The sequence below is a fragment of the Culex pipiens genome, chromosome 2 (genome assembly GCF_016801865.2).
Source record: "Culex pipiens pallens isolate TS chromosome 2, TS_CPP_V2, whole genome shotgun sequence".
Taxonomy (NCBI): domain Eukaryota; kingdom Metazoa; phylum Arthropoda; class Insecta; order Diptera; family Culicidae; genus Culex; species Culex pipiens.
In genome coordinates, this window is record NC_068938.1 from 108,416,149 (window position 1) to 108,439,907 (window position 23,759).

The window sequence follows — 23,759 nt, forward strand, 5'->3', positions numbered from 1 at the left end:
TAAGTAATACGTTCCTGCCGGGTTTTGCATTCTGGGTATTACGCAATTAGAACACGCTGCATTCCACGCCCGCAATGATGTTGATGACGATGAAGTTGAAGAACTGGAGCACGCTTGATGGCAAGAAATTTTGCATCATTCGTGGGTGCAAAACCGTAATTTGAATTGTTTTGTGAAAAATACCGGGGAAAGTTGGTTTCCGCTGGCAACAAAGTTGGCACGGGGATGCATGCTGCTTTGTGCAACATAAAATTAGTTAGTGCTTGATCGTGCCCAGGATGAATAATTAGAACGAAATATTACTTTTTTTTACAATAAAATGAGTTTTATAAAGTTGCTAAATCCATCTGTAAGTGAGCAAGTAAGCCTTTTCTAAGCAATCGTATCAGGAAGGGAAAAGATCACCAGTTGAGTTGGTCTGAGCCGGGAATTGATCCCCGATCTACTACTTATGAGGCGGAAGCGTTACCATATCTTTAATGAAAAAAGTTATCTAATCAAATTTGAAATCCTAGATGGTGGTGGATAAAGATATAACTGAGTCGAAATGTTTATAATAATAATTTGATATGAACTTACGAATCACACTAAATCATGATATGAAATTCAAACACATTCAAAAATAAGGCTAAATATTTTGTCTCGGTCTTGACCGAGGTCGAGAAGGGGAGGGGGGACATAAAAATTGAAATAACAAGCCAGAATTTCAAGATTTTAATGAAAAAAGTCAAGTTTTAACGACTTTTTTTACATTTTAGTGCATTGAAAATTCACAAAAACTTTGAAAAATGTTTGTAACAGTCTGATATAAATAAATAAATAACTGTCTAAAAATTGTTAGCCAGCAATACAAACGTAGTTAATGGAAGACTCTTAGATCAAAAATAAAGATACTCTTGATTCTTAATTTACGCAATTAATTTTGTGATGATATGTTTCAATAATTTAGGTTTTGAAAACATTCCACGACGTTAACAAATCTGAAATTGTGTCCAATTTTGAAACATTTGATCTTTTTATTTTGTTTTTAACAGCTTGGAACTTTTCCACAAACTTTTCTAGTTTTGAAGGTACACCTTTGAAAAAGCCATCAAAATATAATACGGTCTCATTTTTTATGAGTCGTGAGTTTGTACTCATTCCATGTCTCATCATATGGCAATGTACAGATCCCGGAATTTTTGCAAACTATTTAACTTTTGTACATTTTTTTAACTGGTTTAAAAATAGGACAAATTTATTGAAAACATAATTTTAAGTCTATTATTTTATAAATTGGCATTAATCGGAAAATATTTCTCTATATTGAACAATTCGAAAATGTCTTTTATTTCTGACCATTGCAGGAATAGTAGTTTACGCAACAAGTTGCAAAAAGAGGATTTTTTCAGCACGAGTCGTTCATTTATCCAACGAGGATCGAGTTGGATAAATACGACGAGTGCTGAAAAAATCAAGTTTTGCAACGAGTTCTATACAACATTTTTTGCAATTCCGAAAAACACCCATTGAGTGAAATTTTAAGTAAAATTTTCGTGTATTTTGTCAACAAATAGTTTTAATAAAAAAAATGTTGAAATGTGTTACTTTTCGAAACAAGTGCTGGAAAGTTCAACTTTTCAGCACCCATTTCAGTGCTGAAAAGTAGAACTTTTCAGCATTTATTTTGAAAAGTGTTGCTATTCGATTCTGTTATTTTTGGTACCGAAAAGTAGGCTATTTCGTCGTTCAAGAATGACAGGAAAAGTTAGTAGTTTCACAACGGAATTGCAAAAATATATTTTGACATAAGAATTGTGCTTCGTTTGTCCGAAAATGTGATAGTAAGGCAAACATTTAATTTAAATTTGTTGTCCCCCTTGATGTGATATTAGAATAAGAAATACCTCCTTTCCTCTAACTATCCCCTATCTATTAGCAATTTCGAAGGTTATTTTGTAACTTTTTTCCTTCCCCTGCTCAATTTGTTCTCCCGTGTACCAGTAAACTCTAACACCGTTTGAATTAGTCAGCTGTTGAAAGGTACCCCATATCTCAGCTTAGGATAATTACTGCACTGATGTTTTTGCCAAAACAATCCAATAAATGAAATGAAATGAAAAATTTGTTGTCCATCGAGGGGCAAAAGTAAAAATAAACTTAATTTAAAATTTCAAGCCTTAATTCTTTTTTTTTAAATAAAGAGTATCACGAAATGTTTTCTACATAATTTGAATTGCGTAACTTTAACAAAACCTAAATGACACTGAATTAATGAAAATCTAAATTTCCATCTTTTTCCGATCGCTGGTCCCAAAATTCATGGAATATAAAATGCTTAAAAAGTTGTTTTTTGACACTAAAAATGAAAATAAATAAAAATACTAAAAAAATATCGTTTTTTGATACTAAAAATAAAATATTTTGCAATCGAATTTAAAAATATTTTCCATGATGTTTTTTTTGCATTTTTTATTGTTCCCTTATCTTTTTAAAGAAATTTTAGAACGGAATAAAATTTCCATTAATGTGATATTTTGGGCTGGACCTCAGATATTCGAGTCTGGTTCACTTTCAAGCAAGAAATTTTCATGACAATAATAGAAGATGTTAAATAGATTCTAAGGAAAAAGTATGAACAAAGTTTAAACTAAATTTAAGAAAATACTCCAAAAAAGGTTGATAAATGAATTTTAGAGAATTGCTTACAGGCAATCATAAGAAGTAAAAAAATGATTGGAATAAGATACGAAAATCACCTCAAGATCATGGAAACTGCCTAAAACTTACGGTGACTCACATATTGACCGGAATGCGTCAATGATCTTATAACACGTGTTAATTATAGGTAATTCTATGCGATTCAATATCATTTAACGTTCAAGTCTGATGTTGCAATAACTGTTTCATTTTACACAATTAACACTGAATACCAATCTTGTGTCGCACTAGTGATTAAATTGAACACACAGAAGCTCTTAGTCAGAGTTAATTATCAATATGGTTGTTAGTTATTTATTCTGCGAATGATCCAAGGAATAAATTTTTAAAAGGTTCATTTTGTGCAAAAAACTGATGACGCCCTTATCAAAAGCAAGGCTCGATGTCCTACTTCACTTCAAGCTTGTCGCTCACCAGCTGACGCACTAGGCATCCTGTAATAGCAGGTACTGCAACACAAAGTGCATCTTTCATGACGCACCGCTACTAGAGAAGTGCAACCAGGAGCCATTAATTTACCACCCTCTTTCCCCGTTCATGTTGCCGTCATCTAATCGTCCAATTAGTGCGCGCCCCGTTTGTTTGTTTACCTGTGAATGGAGGCGAGAGAGATAGAGAAGAAAAAACAGTTGATCAGTTAAGATGTGCAAACACAATTTAAGTTGGAGTCAATAGCATTAATTTTCTGCGAACTAATTAAGTTCAACTAGTTGAATGTGATGAGTAAGCTTAAAGCTCTTAAAGCTCTTCTAGTTTTTAAAGTCTTAAAATAATTCAAGAAATTTCATTGATTAATTCACTCTAAGCTTTTGTAGTTAAACATGTTTCATTTGTCACGATGTCCAATTACCCAATTATTCGTCGAATAATTTTGCAACAAAAATCCAAGTCAAATTATCACCCTGTATGCTAATCACTTCCTCAGAATCATGTCTCTACGAACAATAAAAATGCCATATCAGTGCGTCTCAACAAAACCGACTAAAAACCTCTTAAAACCTCGTGCGTCAATTTTCCTCACGTCTCACTGCGTCCCAGTGAGACTCTTCCTCGTCGTCACTCGACTCGGTCAGACTAAAACTAAGTGTACATCACTTCCACTTTTCAAAACCTGACCCAGCCTGCCGGTACGAATTACCGGCATTTAGCTTGAAGGCTTGCAAAATGATGTCATTTTTGCCTATTTTGCTGTAAATAGATGGGACAAGACGCGTCGCGTCTTCTTGAGAAAAAAAAGAAGCGCTGCGTCTCGCCTTTGCGAGACTTAATTTGACCGACCAATTTCACGAGGTAGTGGAAATTGTCACTACCACCCACTTGAGCCGCCCACTGGGCTTGTTGAGGAGTTGGCCTATTAAGTCTCGACAATAGGTTCAAAGAAAACGAAATTTGAATAAATGACGATTAATTTCGACCGTCAAGGGTTGGCTCAGCCGATTTGTTCGACATAGATCAAGACAACAGCGAGTGAAAGAGACGGAAAAACTATCCATACAACATTGTTTTAGCTCAAACTCATAAGGCTCAATTCTATTGTTCAAGCGTCACACGTGAGAGTACTGCCCGGTAATCACCTACAAACATACATCTGGCAGGTAGTTTGTGGTTTTGCTTCAAGGCGCACTGTAATTTCTCACCTGGCGACTTGACTTGGTTTGTACCTAATTCAACAATTGTTCGGAGTAGTCACCGACTTTGTAGTCATTGATGAACTCACTTTTATTAGCGTGACCTTCGTCTCGGCGAGGTTTAGCTGGCAGTTATGGTGTTCAGGGCTAGCAAGTTCGGTTGGGCGGATCCCTTATTCGATAGTGATCACTTGGATGACGTTTGTATTGGATTTCAATGAGTCAGATATTGAAAATCTATTTCTAAACAATAATTTGTTTTTCAACTGCGCACTTTAAGTGTTTTAGAACATATTTACTGAATGAAATTTGTTCCAACGAATGCTAATGATCTATTTGTAATCAACGATGATGTGTAGACAAGTGTCATGGCTGTGTCATTTGTTATTACTCATAGAATTTTATGAGTATAGTCTCTCTATACAGAGTAAATGTGCAAAATCGTGTAAAGCTCATTTCTAGAATGTTTTTCAAAAAGGACCTATATACTATTGTCTTCAATATGTTTATAGGACCTATTTTAAGAAAAACTCTGAATTTGAGCTCGCAAAATCGTCTTTTTTCCTTATAAAATCTGCTATTTCTTCGCAAAATTATTTGTAATAATGACTGAGTTTTTTTTCAGCTGGTATTGTGGATTTAGCTCGTAGCTGGATTTTCTGGCATCTTCTCACGGTCATTGGAAACGGTCGTGGATAGACCTAGGGGTTCCCAGTTGGAGTGAAAAAATTCAATTTATAGAAAATTATGGATTAAATTTTTGCTTTTTTATCTCTTCTCCAACATCAGGAATAATTGTAACGATATTTAACAAAATAAAATCTAGAGACAACGCTAGAGTGGTTCTTCTGAAAATTTGTCCATGCATTCCCTATGTCAAAAGAAGTATTTTTTTCCATACAAGTTTCCATGTAATTTTGAGGACTGGTCATACAAAATGGGTATGTAAATTTATGAAAGATACAGATATCTGAGAAGGGATTTTGTGATCGATTTGGTGTCTTTAACCAGTTTTTAGATTATGATTAGAACTATTCGAAAAAAAAGGTACACGAAAAAAAACGATTTTTTATTTAACTTTTAATCATGAAAAGTTAAATTCCCAAAATACGTATTTTGGGAAATATATTACGTATTAAAAATTTTTTTTCTAGAGTATTCAAAAAAACATCTTATGAGCCATTTTGTTTTTTTTTTTATTTAAAAATACTTCTTGAAAGAAAAGTATCATGAACAAAATATTTTTAAAAAGCTGAGAAATTTCCAACAATTTTCTCTCTAAAACTTTGAAAATTGGGCAATTAGTTTCTGCCGCCTCACAAAGAATTCGAATCGATAAAAATGAGTTTTTAGATTTCTTTATTTTTTATTCTGTCTCATATGTGAAAACACCAAGCTAAGAAAACCACAAGGCAAGTTTGTCCCTTACGTAAGGGGTGTTATGTTTTCACGGAAAACTGGATATCTTCCGGATTTGTGGTAAAAGTACTGCCAATTTTTATTTTTTCGAAAGGTCCACATGATTTTAAACTATACTGCTTCAATAACTGAACGGTGATGGAAATACAAATAGGACATAAATGAGAATAGAGCTATAGCTATATTATCCCTTCAAAGTAACGTGTAGTATAAAATCCATATTGTAAATTTTGAATATTTGATTACAATAAAAATAACAGTATTTTTTTTAAATATTAAACTGACTAAATCGTAAAAAAACATTTTTTAAGTAAATTCTTTCTAAGTTTTAAATATTTTTTTTTGTAAATAAGTTTAATATATTCAAAACATGAACATTTTCTGGAACAATGCTTCAATATTACACAAGCTAAAAATCATAGGAAATAAATTATTGTTTGAATCAGTTATGTAACTCAACACGTCTTCCTAGAAGTTGAGTCGGAAAATCCGCAAAGTGGTGTTTTATTTTTATTTTCCATAGATTGACACACCTGCACATATCTGCAGTTCATACACACATTCACCGCGAGCACAGTCACAAACAAATTATGGAAAATTGTCGTCGATCGGAATTGCTTTATGCTCGTTTTCATGTCAACAATCAACACTTTTCCCCCCTGGGGTACACGACCCACATCGCTCTTATGTGTGTGTGTTTTTGTGCAAGTACTGGCGAGTACCGTGAACTGATTAATTAAGGGGGCACATACACACAGCACACGGACACATAATCGCACAAATTCACAATGGAGAAACCTCACGAGCCGTATAATTTATTTATTAAACAAATTATCGAGACTTTTATCGGACAGTCGCGGCTTTATGCCCCTGCTCCCCATGAATGGCAGTTCGTTAATTCTGGTTCAAAACTTCGACCCTTCGACCAGGTCACGTCGTCACAAACGGCGCTTCCGTAATTAACGCGATATTTGCCGATTATGGTGCGACAAATGTGGGACACAAATGAGGGCGTTGAAGGTAAGGTGTGTGTTCATTAATCACATGAACCTCTCTGGGGTAACATTTAGAGACTAATTTACTTGATAATTTCATCAATGGCTCTTATCATTTGTCTCTGTGGCCAAACTTGTGTCGTTTTTGTAACTTCCAAGAACCAACTCCAAACACACATCAAGCAAGGTTAATGGGTCAAAATTAACCGAGACTTACAGTCGTGCAACCACGTTGTCTAATTGTCTTCGAGCCATTAATATTCATGACAATGATTCACCACCCTGCTACTCTGGGGGCAGCTTCCAGCGTAGATTCCGAGAATGCGCGTACTCACTCTGCGTTTGTTCGGAGTTTGGACAGTCCGAGTTACGGACAGCCCCAGCGAAGCACCGATTGTGTTCGGAGTTGATCTTTTGATCTTGAATTCTAATCTAATTCAATTCATGTGTGTGTGTGTGATTGTATGTTTAAACGGTACAACCTAGTGTCATCAATAAACATGCGTTTATCTGTGTCACACAAACTTGGTGGAATGTGATCACTACTGTTTTTTAGTTGTTCAAATTCATACGAAAATAAGCGGTTTTACCGTTGGAATCAAGTACGATACGGTTCGAGCTGGACCGTGCTAGGCTGGACTTAAACCTCGCCGTAAATGAATTGATTTAATTTGCTATTAATTAATGTCACACTCTCCGACTGTAACATGCAATCACTTTTCTCCCTCTCCTATTCTTAAAAGAACATAGCCGATGTGAGCGCGCGCACTTTATCCGCTTAATTGATGTACATCTGTCTACGATCTGGAATGTTTCCGAGTTGAGTGTCAACGGATTCTTCACCAGATGGATGATGCCGTTGGCGCGCTCCGCTACTGGTTTCAATTTGCGATGACAAATTGTCAATTTTGAGTGGCCCACTGTCGAATGGGATGATGATGTTATTGCGTTGACAACGGAATGAGCTCGATTTTTGTTAGAGAATTGTTGATTGAATGCAGATTTTCCGATATTGCAAGTTCAATGAACTTAATTTTCGGTGAAAAATATCGAGGGTAGAATGTAACAAAAACGACATTTATGGCGGACATAACAGGAGCTGGGTTATTGCATTAGAATTTTATATGGGATTTAATCCGAAAAGTCTTTTGTCACAGACGTCGTATAAAAACTTCTACCTCCATCAATTTTTAAACTTGACAGATGGTTTGTTCACTGCTCTGCCAAACAGAGAACCTTCCCAGATACGGCGTTTACTCTTAAAACTGCTTTCAAAAACGCAAGTCGAGGAATACGTATTTTCACGATTACAAACTCCCAATCAACTTATTTAGATTTCTGAACTCGACAGTTTGATTGCTATCGTCCTTCTTCTAATCTGCAACAAAAAAAAACACTTTTACGTTACCGTCAACTGGGGCGAATTGGGACACATGGGGCGAATTGGGACAGCAGTTTTAACCATGTTAGAGCACAATATTTAGATTTTTCTGGTTGGTTTCGGATAGAACAGACTCAGACCAACAAAATGTGTACACTGTACATCCATTTCAAAATTTAAAACCTTTAAGTGCTCTAAACACTGCTATCCCTATTCAGACTGCAGTCGCGATTCACCCCAGATGACGGTACGGCATTTTCTTCAAAACTGCTTTTGTAAACTCAAGTCGTGGAATAAATAGGGCGGACCTTTCCCGTATCCCCTTAACTAGTGTATAGCTTAGCTAAGTACCATGCTATTCACCTATGATTTTTGAAAACTACTTCTTTTTATTTTTTACCATCTGTTTTCCCAAAGAGAAATTCGCAGGACAAATCGTCGTCGTCTTGCTAACTTGTCGTACGTGCATGTTGGGCCAAATTGAGTTAAAAGTGCCATTTTGTGCACCTCACAATGCCTCACCTTTTGACCTTCACAGATCCCCAAAATTCGATTTAAATCCTGAGATATTCATATGAAAAAAATCAATCCTGTCGTACTAACTTGACACAGCCTGAAAATTGATGTTAGTGCGACAATTCGGGAATCCGGCAACCAAATTTAGCCAAACTTCGGGACAATGCACAATTGTCAACCAAACGAAACGTGTTTGTTATTGTTTACATTGCGTGCTCTCGTTTTTGTATGTTCAAGGTCAAACATTAAAACGCGTTTTTCTCGGAACGTCAAAAGCGACGTACGACAAGATAGCACGACAGCCTCGAAATGTTCTCACTAAAACTTCCATACATTATTGTGTGAAGAAAATTCTAACACATTGAATAACTTATATTTTTGGTAAAATTGATTCAATATCAGAGAAGGGCCGTTGAATACTTTTCAGAATTGGTGTCCCCCCCCCCCCCCCCTCCCTTACAGTTATGATTTTGCAATAAGTGCCCTATGATGGTCTGATATGATCTCTGATCACCTAAATTCTAGATTAAATTTTCAAAACAACCTATCCCTCATGGGTTTCCTATGAAGGTAGGGCCTTTTGAAAATTTAATCGAGAATTCATTTTTTTCTGTTAAGAGTCGTGTGGTATTCGTTGGATCGATCGGAGTGTGAATCGGCGCGCGCGAACCCGCGGGAAAGTGGTAGAAAGTTCTCGAAATCATTGAAAAAGGGGTCGCGGCGTGGCCAGAGAAGTTTGCCATCAGTCGTGTGGTGTTCGTTGGATCGATCGGAGTGTGAATCGGCGCGCGAGAACCCGCGGGAAAGTGGTAGAAAATTCTCGAAATCATTGAAAAAGAGATTTGCGTCGCTGAGTTTTATATTCACATTTCATTCTGAAAGCCCATCCCATAGCATCGGTGCTCGGATGGCACGCCGGCGGTAAGAAGTAAAAAATACGCGATTGATAAGTCCTTCTCATAGCGTCGTAGCTCGGAAGGCAACGATTGTTTCACTTTCTGGTCATATCATCTACCAAGATGAATCCTAAATCCTAAAAAACCTAAATTAAAAAAAAAACTGTCTCAACAGCAGCATCTTTTTTATTGCATTGAGAATAATATAACACTCCATAAAAGTTCTAACATATGAAAAATAAATAAACGGGAAGTGTCTCGACAGCAGCATCCGATTGCTTGCCTTGAGATTAATGCCACACCATCTAAACTCATTTATGCCAATGGTCGTATCGCTTGCTTAGAGCGACTCCCAGACCTTTACCCTACACAAATACCAACTCCACGCGACGCTTACGCAGCCCTGTTGTTTAAATTCGATAAAATTTGGTCAAACGGTCAATTTGTTCGAGTTCCACAATAGGGTTGGGAAAAAGAGCCTGCGGTTTCGCTACCTTTTTCTAAGTAAGTTCAGCATCAACATTTCCCGTGCTCCGAATCCTTTTTCCTCTCCTGGTGAATGGTGGAGATGGGAGCGGCCGGCAATGGATGGCTTTCATGGTGCTGCCTGTCCTGTTCGGGTAGAATTGGTTTTAATTCCCTTTAATCAATTTCTAAGCAACCTGGGCTGGACAATCATCACATATACATGAAGAAATCCAGTCTGCAACCCGCTAAGATCACCATCTCCATGCGAATGCGAATGCGAATGCGAATGCGAATATCATCTACCAAGATGAATCCTGACCTTCCCTTTCCTTCCCCTACTAACACAATTCCCCCAATTCCCGTGATGCCTGAAGGAGATGCTGTGGATTCAACGGTCTCATGCGGTGTCAACAGGTATAGAGTGACAAACTCTGTGTCTGATGAGTCTGCAACTTCAAATATCGGACTAACATTCCTACCTTTGTTGAACTGCATCTCCTTGGGGGGGCGCCGGTATTGACTTAAAGCAGAGATCTTCAGGGGTTATACAGTGAGGATGATTAGCTCCCACTATTCATCTGTTGGTTCATTGTGTAACTTCAGCTGATCCGTCAATAACGGAGTAGCAGCTCATTGGCAGTCAACCATGCTCATGCTCATGCTCATGCTCATGCTGCTCATGCTCATGCTCGAGAATTCATTTTTTTCTGTTAAATAAAATTAATAAATCCTACTCAAAAAATTGACTGGCTAAGAACAATTTGTAATTAACCCTCTACTGCCCAGTTTTTTTTCGAAAACTTTTATTTTTCCCGTGTTCAGGAGTCCATTTTGAGCAACTTGTGTTCTACGAAAAACTTTAATTATCTTGTTTTATGTTTTTCTTGTTTCATTTTTAGTATTTTAATTTGCATTTACATTCACTTTTTCAATTTTTTGCTTGGTTTTCATATTTTCTGCTACAGAATGGCACCATTATCATTTAAATTATAAAAAATGCGTAGAGGCATAGTCTGGGACAGTACAAAAATTACGGCATACTTCTTTTTACTTAAAATATGTTAGTAAAAAACACGGCCAAAGTTGACCCCCAAAAAAAATACATTTTTTTAAATATTGGCAAAGTCACATGAAACAAGAAAAACTTCCAACCCTATATTTTTCTATAATTTTAAGAGTTCTTCTTTCCTATGCTTTTAAAAGTTCAAAAATTGATTGAAAATTTGAATTTTGACGATTTTTTAAATCGAAGCCCGTCTAGAGGCGGGGTTGGGGTGTAGTAGGTTAATCAAAACAAATGAGTTCTAGTTCTCAAAAAAGAAGACTGTTCTATCAATTCTGACTCAAGGGGTATATTGAGTTTTCGTCAAGGGATATATTGAGTAGTGTGTTTCAGCCAAACAAAAAAGTTCTCAGATTACGGCAAACCGAGGTTCCCCTTGTAGAGGATACCCATAGGGACTCTCATGCCAAATATCAGCCCATTTGGTTGAGAATTGGCCTGTCCTCAGCGGTTTAAAGTTTACATGGAAATTACTATGGGATTTTTGTACTTTTCGTTCAATCGTTCCTACAGGTCTGAGGACAACATGGATTCACTCGGAATAAAGACAGGTGTGTAGGGGATGGTCCAATGAACACATTCCAGAAGGAATTATGGTTGTCCATTCTGTCCCCAAGGTGCGCATTGGATCGACGTCCGGTGTCTCCAAAACCAACGATTCATCCTTCAAAAGCATTGATTTTCCTTAGTATGCTATGACGGCTAGGTGAAAACTACGACGCCCCATATCAGACGGTGAACACGTAGAGAGGCATCGATTGCATTATTATTACAAAATCATCATGCTATGTTATTTAGTAGAGTTGAAATCCTCACAGGAACATCAATAATTCTAATTTTATTACTTTAGAGAAAGTTTCTGAGCCAAAACTTTAGTGTATGCTCTGCCACGTGTTCGCCGTCTGATATGGGGCGTCGTGGTTTTCACCTAGCCGTCATAGCATACTAAGGATATTCGATGCTTTTGCAGGATGAATCGTTTGTTTTGGAGACACCGGACGTCGATCCAATGCACACCTTGGGGACAGAATGGACAACCATAATTCCTTTTGGAATGTGTTCATTGGACCATCCCCTACATACCTGTCTTTATTCCAAGTGAATCCAAGTTGTCCCCAGACCTGTAGGAACGATTGAACGAAAAGTACAAAAATCCCATAGTACTTTCCATGTAAACTTTAAACCGCTGAGGACAGGCCAATTCTCAACCAAATGGGCTGATATTTGGCATGAGAGTCCCTATGAGTATCCTCTACAAGGGGAACCTCGGTTTGCCATAATCTCAGAACTTTTTTGTTTGGCTGAAACACCCTAATATTGAGTTTAACCGTTTTCGACCGATTTGTTCTGAAATCCTTCCCAGGTACAACCTGCCATCGAATCTCGTAGCAACAATTCACAGCCCGAAACCGCGCCCTTACAGGCACAGTGCCACCGAAATTGATCCCTGGAGGGAAACACATAAAAGCCATTCAGCGACAACATTGAGCAACCCTCACCCGCAAAGTGAACACCAGCTCAACCGAACCAACCAAACTCACCAAACAACCAACCATCAACAACAGCCGGTCAAACCACAACACCGTGGTGGACACGGGCACGAAATCGATTCGAATGTCCTGCGAATCAATAGGACCTCTCTCTCTCTGTGGTGCTGATTGGTTCCAATCAAGTTGAGTTCTCCCTCTGGGCAGCAACTTTCATGTTTGGTTTGGTTTGGAAGTTTGATTTTGATTTGGTTTTAAAGTACGAAGCTTTTGATTGCCGGCAAATTTTGATTTTAAAAAAAAATGTTTTTACAAGACTTTTGAGGAAAAAAGTTTTGTGGAAAACAGCTATCAAGAGGCATTAAGAATATTTCTTGATAATAAATAAGTGAATTTTGCAACATAAATTATCGACTAAGTTACCGGCTCTGACTGTCCTCACATTAGCATTTTCCAATTTAAGTTACTCAACGCCCACTGATGCAATTAAAACCCCTTCTTCCACCCAGTTTCGAGAATCATGAGCCGAGTTCAACACCATATTCAAATTCAACTAATTGCCACTGATGTCCACGCTCGTATGCCCCTGGACATCGATCTTCACCGCCAAATTGTCCCTCGTGAAAAAAATTGTCACGATTCTAACGAGGAGATTTTTTTTCTAAAGATTGTAGTACCTTGTTGGAATGTGGCGGCCACCAGAAAGACCGAAACGATCAGCAGAGCTCCGTACTTGGCCATAGCTGTTATTTTTGATTTGATGATTCCAGTCAAAATTTCCTTCACGTTTTCCAAAAAGGATGTCTCGCTCAATTTGCACTGACTTTTCCGACAGGGTTTTTTTTCTCGATTTCCTGAACACAGAAACGGTTGCACTTTGCCTTCACCAACGGTGGGGTTATTTTCGTCACAATTTCAAATCGTTACTTTTGATCCTCAGTTCGTAATAAAAGAAGATCGCGACGCGACGCGCTTATGTCTTTCTGCGTATAAGCACCACAACCGCGCGACACAAAACTGCGAATTTGTCGTAATTTTCCCACGAAAAGCTGCAGACACAATTGTGCGGAAAATGCGGCAACACACCTACAAACAAGCTAGCACACACCCACGGCGGATCACGAAAAAACGAGGAAATAGCGAAATCAAGCGTCCAAACTGGCTGGCGTCTGATGCACGACTAAACTGGCTGTGAAAAGCAAAACAAACTGTCGACACGCGGCGCGTTCAAGCGTATGCAGGGGAGGAGCGTCGCGACGCCAAGCACACTAGTTGACTGTTTGTTGTTCATTCGATTCGTGGGTGAACGCGGCGACGAGTTCACTGATGAAGACGACGCGGTAAGCAAAAGCGATTTTCGTGAGAGCGGAAGGTAGAGTGGAAATTCGAGCTAAACTTTTCGTTACGGCGCAACTACAAATCCTAAATTGATCTGGACACTCTGGAAATACCGTAAACATGGAAACAGTCATGCTGATGCCAAATTATTTAAAATATGGTCATCCCACATATTCTAAACACTTTTGAAAGGTAATAATTCTCCATACGAACTTTGGAGAAAATCAACCGGCTCTATCTGAATATTTTTTAAATATTCAAAGTGCATTTGTTTTTGGGGACCCAAAATTCCATGCTTCCCCTCCAGTTGAGCCTGCGCAGAAATGTTGTTGGTCGGTGCTACTGCCAAAAATATCCAACAGCAGACAACCTAGCGACATTTCTTGCTGTTTTATTGTAAATCCCAGAGTTAACGGAACTGGAAAAGTTTTTGGAAATAAATGCAAATAACAAGCAACATTTCGTCAGCTGTGTGCTATCTTGTGACAACGACCATTTAGTACTTTTCGAGAAAATCGATTTTTAAAGTTTGATAATAAAAATTATCAAAGCTATGAATGGTAGAGCCAAACTTTTTGAAGCAATTGGTTCGTATACTATCGCTTAACAAACGCTCCAAGTTTCAACTAATTTGGTTACACCAGTTAAAAGATACAGGTAATTATGTAATCAAAAATCTGAAAAGCACGTGTCACAAGTGTGTTTCGAAAGTAAAATTGTACTACGTGTCACAAGTGTGCACAGAATTCCCATACAAACTAAAATAGGCTTAAATCAATAGCACAGTTCAACAAAAAATCAAATGTTTCTTGTCTCTGAGACGAGAATATGTGTTCCTAGTAGATTTTTGCCTGCTGAATCCGAATCCGGGTCCAGAATTGCTCCAAATGGTCCCAATTTTGAGATACACCCGTTTGAAATGTTAGTTTAGGCCAAAATTAGCTACTTTGTCGACTATTTTACAAAAGAACTATTGAATAAAAAAATAAACCAATACATGTATCTTAAAGTTCACGTTCTCCCCTTTCTGAAACACCCCTGGTTTTTTTAAATTTGATTGTTTCTACGCATATTTATAGCCATTTTAAAATTAGAATTTGACTTGCATGCAAGGTGGAAAAACTTGAATGAGAACCAACTGAAAATATAATTTTAAAATGGCTATAATTAAGCGTAGAAACAATCAAATTTTAAAAACCAGGGGTGTTTTAGAAAGGGGAGAACGTGCACTTTAAGATACATGTATTGGTTTATTCGTTTATTCAATAGTTCTTTTGTAAAATTGTCGACAAAGTAGTTAATTTTGGCCTAAACTAACATTTCAAACGGGTGTATCTCAAAATTGGGACCATTTGGAGCAATTCTGGACCCGGATTCGGATTCAGCAGGCAAAATTCTACTAGGAACACATATACTCGTCTCAGAGACAAAATCTTGTTGAACTGTGTAGTTTAACCGACTTAATCAGTATATTTACAAAACGTTACTTAATCCACCCTTAGGTGGTTGGTGCCTTCCTCACATTCATTGGAAAGGTCATTTAATTACCTATCCAAAGATAGGTCGCATGATTTATTTGGACAACGTTTTCATCAAAATATCTGAGATCTGGCCTCCAAAAAGTGTATAAATAACACTTAAGTGCTTATAACTTTTGATAGGGTTGTCAGATTTTCAATGTTTTGAACGCGTTGGAAAGGTCTTTTGATTACCTATCCAACGACAGGTCGCATGATAGATCCGGACAACGTTTTCACCATGATATCTGAGATCCGGCTTCCAAAAAGTGCATAAATAACACTTATGTGCTAATAACTTTTGATAGAGTTGTCAGATCTTCAATGCATTGGTCGCGTTGGAAAGGTCTTTTAAATACCTTTCTAAAAATGTATAACATGCCAGGTTTTCTTACAAAAACCACCCTTTTTACTATCTTCCGGACTTTTGTTAAAATCGTTTTTTTAGCATAACTTTTGAAGTACTTAACTAAACTGCATAATTTTTAATAGCGACTTATGGGACCCCAAGACGGATCGAATGACGCCAAAACGGACAAAATCGGTTCAGCCAATGTCGAGATAATCGAGTGACAATTTTTTGATCAACTTCCCACCACACACACAGACATTTGCTCAGAATTTGATTCTGAGTCGATAGGTATACGTGAAGGTGGGTCTAGGAGGTCTAATTGAGAAGTTCAGTTTTCGAGTGATTTTATAGCCTTTCCTCAGTAAGGTGAGGAAGGCAAAAACAAAAGATTGCATTGCCTTTAGAAAGTGTGTGTGTGCATAAATTTGTGAAAAACAAGAAAATTTTTCCACATTTTCCAACAACATGTATGACGTGTCACAAGTGTGCACGATCATTTTGATGATAAATTGGTCTATGTCACAAGTGTGTATTGCGATATCCGGGAAACGGAAGCGAGTTTCCAAAATCGGGTTAAAGCATCTTGTAGTGTTTGTTAAGTATAGCAAAACGTCATCATTAACTCATTTTCGACCAAAATGGTCTATGTCACAAGATAGCACACAGCTGACGATTTGTGTACCGAAATGGCACAGTGCAGTGGAATTGATGATTCAATTGAAATTAAATGTCAACATAGTGCTAGTTTATCAAAAAAAAGTCAACAATTCCAACGAATGTAAACAAAAACCGTAGTGTGGAGGGGACGATTGTTTGCAATTTGTCAAAACATACAGAATTATGTTTTGAAAACATTTCTATACCAAGTTCCACCCTCTGAGAATTATCACCATAACATTTTTTAGAGCACTTTCAAGCTTGAAATTTGTTGTTTGAAGATATTTATGAATTCTGTTTTGTAATACCATATGAAAGTTAAAGAAAAAAAATAAAAGTGCTTCGATTTGGCTCAAAAATTTTCTGGGGGTTCCTTGGTCAAAATAATTAGACCCATATTTAGGGTGGCCTACGCCGTTTAGGGTGGCCCAAAAAATGGCCATTTTCGTCGGTTTTCATAAAAACCACTTTTTAAAAAAAAATCATAACTTCGCTCCATTTCATCAGATTTTAGCTGTCTTGGGCGCAAATGAAAGATGATAAGTTTGACATCCAAGAATAAATAATGTGGAGTTTCAAAAATCTAGCCTGACATTTGAAAAAGTCTTATGAAAACATCAAATGCCGTTTTGACGGTGTGTGGACCAAAAGCCTATATCTGAAAATATTTTTAACGGATTCCTCGGACAATTTTACATAACATATCAAAAATTTGGCGAGGTTCATTAACAGGATTCAGAGACATGATTTTTTGAAAATAAAATCGACTTTTTTCGACGCGCCGCGCGCCAAATCGGAAAATTGAAAAAATCGGCAAAAAATCAACTTTTTTCACTAAAACTGCGATAACTCGAAAATTTCAAAAATTCCTTGTCTTGTTTTAGATTGTTGAGCTTAAAACTACTTTAAAGGTTGGAAAACTTTTTCACTCCGCGTTATTTTGCCATTTTTTTTCCTTTTGTAAAATTCTTTTGTGAAAATGCAAAAAGTACTGAGCCGTTGAAAATTGTTTAATTTGAGAAGGGTTTTTTTTTGTGTTGAAAGAGAATTCTGATTCTTGTTGTCGTTGAAAGTGAAATTCGATGAAAATTCATTAAATCGTTCGAATCTGCCAAGAAGCAGGAAGTGAGTGAAAAGTAAGTAGAAGGGCTTGACCTAGCTGGAGCCGTTCCCAGAGCGGAACTGATCATGGATGCCAAGGCGGATAAATGAACATCAAATCCATTTACGGAGGATGCTGTTTCAAGAGACTGTGAAAGAGTCTGGATGTGAAATTCGGTGATATTTGTATTTTTCATTGGTGACACAGTGCTCTCATTTTATTATTATTTATTGTTCAAATGCACCCCGAACAACTGAATGCAAAAAGTTTACATTATCATGTTGAAAAGATTCTTCTACAGATTCAACACCAGCGAAGCATCCGGATATATTTGTTTGGAGTGGAGATATTCGGTGCTAAGGAACACTTCCACTTCATCCGATCGGCCAGTTTTTTTTTTTTTGTCAAGAACCTGGGGTCTGACGATCGATACCCCATCTGGCTGTGTCTTTTGAAGTTTGCTTGGTGAGAGCTTTCCATCATTATTTGCTATTTGACTATATTCCCCTTTATTATAATATAATATTATAAATTCAATAACCTTCCTACCCCTTTCCCACTTTCCAATTCCCCAATCCCAATTTCCCCAACCCCATTTTCCCCATTTCCACTTCACCCCTAAAAATATAAATAATTGCCAATTTACACTAACACACCACACCCAACTAATTCGGAGCGTTTGGTACGGTATGTCCACGCATCCTTCCTCCCCTGTTGATTCTGTAAAATGTGGTCCGTTCACAGAATCTGTCTCTGCGGTTAATGCAACGCAGTAGGCCTGGCCGCTTTAATTTTTGCTATACATATACGGGGCAACTTGGATGTACTGCAATTATTAATATTGACAAGAAAGAACTTGGGGCGTAATCTAACCACAAGTTCTTCCAGGATGCTTTCTTCGGACTGGCTGCGCTTGTGTTTGATTAGATTAGATTAGATTGAGCTTAAAACTACTTTAAAGTGATTTAGAATTTTCAAATCCAAGATGGCGGCCAAAATGGCGGTGATGAGATATTGAATAAACACATTTATTAATTTGATAGGCAATCAACAATTTTATGAAAATGGGGTCGCAGAACTCGAAAATTATGTTAAAAGTAAGAATACTTAAAAAAAATTGTTCGAGTCTGGACTGTAGTAAAGTAATCCTATTTATCGAAGTTTCTCAATTGAAACTAGCTTCCGGATAACAGAAAGTCATAACTGTATAAAATACATAACATTTGACGAAATAAATAAGAAATAAATGCCAAAGCTATTCCAAGTATCGTTAAAAAAAATATGAAAAACAGGAATTTTAAAATAAGGGCCACAAAGAGTTATTCTGAATCGTATCTAATATACAAATTCAGATCGACGACAGCAATTGAATTTGATTTAGCACAGTTTTCAAAGATCACCTCTAACCATCAGTCTTCTTCCATCTATCCTATTGTGCACGTCCTACTGTTTGTCTGCCCCCCTTCGCGCAACAATGACCGCATCTTTCAATCCCGATACAAAGATATGGAGCGGCCCGTTTCAACCCCCGATTCTGAACCCGGAGGCCAACTTTGGCCAGTCCGTGCTGGCCGTGATGAACCTCAATCCGACAAAGGTCATCCAGATCGACGCCGACACGGGCCACTCGATGACCAACGGCGAGATGCGACTTCGGGCGATCCGCGCAGCGCAGAATCTAGCGGAACTTGGGCTCCGGAGGGGTGACATGGTGGCGATGGCCTGCGCCAACAGCGATGGAGTTGCGCCGATGATGCTGGGACTGCTGTTCAACGGACTGCCGGTGCACATGTTGGCCCCGAACTACGGCGTAAATGATTTGCGGCACATGATGGGGATTACGCAGCCGAAGTTGATCTTTTGTGACGAGAGCAATTATGATAGCGTTGTGGAGGCGGCTGAGCTAGCTCTAGTGGATAAGCCTTTGGTGTACGCTTTCGAGTGTGATTTGGGAGGGGTTAAGAAGGCGGAAGTACTTTTCAAGGAAACAAAGCATGAAGTCGAGTTTAGGTGAGTTTTTGAAACCTTAAGCTAATAACAACAAAGTTAAATCATTCGATCTTCACAGCCCTCCATACCTGGGCGATTCAAGCAAGCTGCTGGGAATCGTTCTGTGCTCCTCGGGGACAACAGGTCTACCAAAAGCAGTGTGTCTGTCCCATGCCCACCTGATCGCCAACTTCGGAATATCGATCGGATCGTTAGGTCTCGAGGTGATCTTCAACTTTAGTCCACTGTTTTGGGCGTCCGGACTTCACACCCTGATGACGTCCCTGTACAACGGCACAACACGGCTGATAACCCGCAAACCCTTCGGTGAAGATCTGTGCTTCGACCTGTTGGAGCAGTTCCACGTGGATGGCATCTTCACGCCACCTTCCAGTGCCCACCTGCTGCTGCAGCATCCTCGTATCGCTGATGTCTGCTGGGCAAACATCAAACTGTGGTCGTTTGGAGGTAGTCCGCTGTCAGATAAGATTCGGAACTCAATAGCTACCCTACTACCCAGCGGGAAGACGGCCAACGGATACGGTTGCTCCGAGATCGGTAGCTTCACGTTTGACGCTGAAAAGCAGAAGCCAAACTCCGTCGGCGTCCTAATGCCGAACATCCGCGCGAAAATCATCGATGACAACGGCAACACCCTCGGTAAAGGATCCCACGGAGAGCTGCTGGTCAAGTTCTCCGGCAAGTTTCTCGGATATTACAACGACCAGGAAGCCACAGCCCAGTGTTTCGGTGAAGATGGTTGGTTCAAAACCGGAGACGTTGCGTATTTCGATGAGGAGGGATTCCTGTTTCTGGTTGACCGGAAGAAGGATCTGTTAAAGTACCGTGGTCACCAGATTGCTCCAAGGGGCCTGGAGGCGATCGTAGAAAAGATTCCAGGAGTTGGTCAAGTTTGTGTGGTCGGAATTCCGGATGCGGATGGTGCCTCGGACTTGGCTGCAGCGGTGATTGTCAAGGGGAAGCATGCTAGCCTTAGTGAGCAGGATGTTTTGAAGGAGGTGAATGAAACAGTTGCCGACTACAAGAAACTACGAGGTGGTGTGTTCTTCGTCGATGAATTTCCGATGACGGTTACGGGAAAACCGATGAGAAGAATGTTACGTGATGTTGTTTTAAAAATGGTGAAAAATTAGCAATACATAGTTTAAATAGATTTATTAAAGATTTCATTTGTTTTGTGATATGATAATAAAATGTGCTGCTTTCAATTTATTTGGTGTTATACTTTGTAATCAAGTATTAAAAATTAAAGCTGAAAATTAAACTTTTCAGCTTTCAAATTATTGCTATAATGAACTTTTCAGCACCAAAACTAACTGTCAATTCGGCCATTTTGTCACTATAGAATAAAATATGTTCAAATCCGGGCTTTCTCGGGGCTGCCCCCTGAAATCAAAGATTGCCCCATCGGAATCGACGTAGATTGGACCTACATTATTTCATAATCCAATGGTACCAAAATTGCAGCCGTAGTTCGTACTAGTTACGTAACATGTTTGAACATCTGGCTCAAAAATATAGTCCAAATACCAATTGGCACCGTTAATCTAGTTCAAGTTGCAATTCGATCCTTTAAAATCTTAAACTGAAAAACAAATCAAAATTTTGGAAGTATCTCAATGTTTAGACAGACACAGCTGCTGTTTGCTAAAGACCTTCGTCATAAGGTATTTTCAGACAAATCTAGAAATCGTTGTCAGTCAGTCGAGAATCTCCAACGCGCCAACAATGCTTCCCACGTTCGATCCCGACTCCAAGGTGTGGACCGGTCCACAGCTCCCTTCGGTGTTCAATCCGGAGGTGAACTTTGGAAAAGTTCTTCTCGCCACTATGGGCCTCAACCCCGACAAGGTGATCCAGTACGACGCGGACACGGGCCGAACCATGACCAACGGGGAGATGCAACTGCGCGCGATCCGGGCCTCGCAGAACTTGGCCGCCCTCGGACTGAAGCAAGGTGACATGGCCGCGTTGGCTTGTACGAACAGTGAAAACGTGATGCCCGTTGTGGTGGCGATGTTCTTCAACGGGATTCCGTTCAACACGCTGGCACCGGGCCACGAGGTGGACGATTTGGCCCACATGATGCGGATTACGCAGCCAAAGCTGGTGTTTTGTGACGTGGACAATTACGAACGGGTGAAAAAGGCTACCGAGGTGGCTGTGCGGGATAAACCGTTGTTGTACGTGTTTGAAAGTGACTTGGAGGGCGTGAACAAGGCAGAGGATCTGCTAAAGGAAACGGGTCGTGAAAGGATGTTCTTGTAAGTTGTGTCACCCGATGAAGTAGGTTTGTCCTAAGATGTGTTTCATTCCCAGACCGACGTCCAACGGAGATGCCCGGAATCTACCAGGTATCGTTCTCTGCTCATCGGGTATAACAGACCTACCGAAGGCTGTGACCTTGTCCCACGCACAGCTGGTTTCGATGTACGGAAGTCTAGTGGGAGTGTTCAAGTTCAGTCTGCTTTTCAACTTCAGTCCCCTGTACTGGATATCCGGACTACACTCGCTCGGTCTATCGCTAATCCACGGCATTCCACGAGTTATCACGCGGAAACCGTACTCCGAGGATACTTTCTTTGACTTGTTTGAGAAATATCCAATCGATTACCTTTTCACGCCACCATCACATGCCCATCTGCTGTTGCAGCATCCCCGATTTAAGACCACCGACTTCAGTAGGGTTAGAACGTGGCTCGTTGGTGGTAGTCCCGTGCCGGACGCTTTGAGGGACTCTCTTGAAGCAAAACTTCCAAACGGAAAAACTGTAATGATCTTGGGCACCTCGGAAATCGGGTTCGTAACGACGGATTTCTTCAAGCGAAAGCCACTCTCGGTTGGTACGGCAGCCCCAAATGTCCGGATCAAAATCATGAACGAAGTGGGAAAAGCGCTGAACAATGGGGAACGTGGCGAGATCTGGATGACCTTCAGTGAAAAGTTCCTCGGGTATTACAACACTCCTGAGGTAACGGCTGCGGCGGTTGATGCCGACGGTTGGATCCGGACCGGGGATGTTGGGTACTTTGACGAGGAAGGTTACCTTTATTTGGAGGGTCGTCAGAAGGATATGCTCAAGTGGAGAGGTTATCAAATAGCTCCCGCGGATCTGGAAGCTATTTTGCGAGATATTGAGGGGGTAGATCAAGCGTACGTCGTTGGATTGCTGGATGAAGACGGGTCTTCCGATTTGGCCACGGCAGTCGTCGTGAAGGTGGAAGGCAGTGAGTTGACCGGAGCCGATATTCTGGAGGTGGTTAATGGCAAAGTGGCAGACTATAAGAAACTTCGTGGAGGAGTGTACTTTGTGGACGAAGTTCCCTTCACCAGCAATGGTAAAATTTTGAGGAAAAAGTTGATAGAACAAGTGACCCAGAAGAAAAACTAAATGTTTGATATGGTTCAACAAACATAATTTGAATTTATATGTATTGTAAATAACAATAATAAATAATGCAAAAATCAAAAACATAATTAATAGAAAAACTTCTGTATGAAGAATCTCCAGAAGTCTTTTTACCAGCTTATCTATGAATCTTGTACTGAAATGCTAACTAATTAAATACAGGAAAGAATAATTTGTACAAACTAGGATTGACGCTGATACATCATGTTTCCTTGTGTTCAGCTAGATTCAAGCTAAAATAATAATTCAACCAGCAACGTATCATCGACTGCGCCAAATCAGGACAATTGGAGAGAATTGGAACTCGACTCGACTCGATTCGACTTTGACAAAAACTTTAAATAAAATTTGTACCAGCCTTAGATACTAAAATGCTTTTTTCAATATTTCGTCACCGCCATATTGGCTGCCATTTTGGATTTAAAACATCTAAATCATTTAAGAGTACTTTAGGGGTTATACTTGCCGGGTCCGGTGGCGTAGTGGCTAGCGTGGTAGTCTCTCACCCCAGTAAGGCCTGGATTCAATCCCAGACGGATCCGGTGGCATTTTTCGAGACGAGATTTGCTTGATCACACCTTCTATCGGATGGGGAAGTAAAACGTCGGTCCATTTGCGTAAAAGAGGTTTCGAGTGACTCACCACACATAACCTTCGGACGCCTAGAAATGAGCAGAAACTTGCAACAGAGACCACAAAAGACCCGGGGGTCGTTAAAATGGATTGCATTTGCTTTTTTTACTTAAGCTTGAAAATCTAAAAAAAATCCTAAGCGAATTTTATTCCGAGGCCTTCGGATAATCGAGTCTGGACTGTAGTTA

The 23,759-nt window shown here is 39.2% G+C and overlaps 2 protein-coding genes across 2 annotated transcripts in view; one reads left to right on the top strand and one right to left on the bottom strand.

The window, feature by feature from the left end:
* The window catches only part of LOC120429762 (uncharacterized), a 131,068-nt gene extending 117,323 nt beyond the window's left edge, over positions 1 to 13,745 (bottom strand). Inside the window, exon 1 of the mRNA XM_052707530.1 lies at positions 13,231 to 13,745. Coding sequence (XP_052563490.1) covers positions 13,231 to 13,294 — 64 coding nt within the window. The 5' untranslated portion in view covers positions 13,295 to 13,745. The remainder of the gene's footprint in view (positions 1 to 13,230) is intronic.
* A 5,158-nt stretch (positions 13,746 to 18,903) lies between these two features.
* Positions 18,904 to 23,203, top strand: LOC120430179 (uncharacterized). Its single transcript, XM_039595259.2, has 4 exons — positions 18,904 to 19,529; positions 19,588 to 20,661; positions 21,230 to 21,793; positions 21,849 to 23,203. Exons 1-4 carry the CDS (start codon positions 18,994 to 18,996, stop codon positions 22,918 to 22,920), a joined length of 3,246 nt encoding a protein of 1,081 aa, XP_039451193.1. The 5' UTR covers positions 18,904 to 18,993; the 3' UTR covers positions 22,921 to 23,203.
* The last annotated feature ends 556 nt before the right edge of the window (positions 23,204 to 23,759 follow it).

Coding starts and splice junctions, on each gene's coding strand:
- LOC120430179 (XM_039595259.2), top strand. CDS start 18,994: ATGACCGCATCTTTCAATCCCGATACAAAGATATGGAGCGGCCCGTTT. Junction 19,530..19,587: donor AAGCATGAAGTCGAGTTTAG/GTGAGTTTTTGA, acceptor CGATCTTCACAG/CCCTCCATACCTGGGCGATT. Junction 21,794..21,848: donor GGTCGTGAAAGGATGTTCTT/GTAAGTTGTGTC, acceptor TTTCATTCCCAG/ACCGACGTCCAACGGAGATG.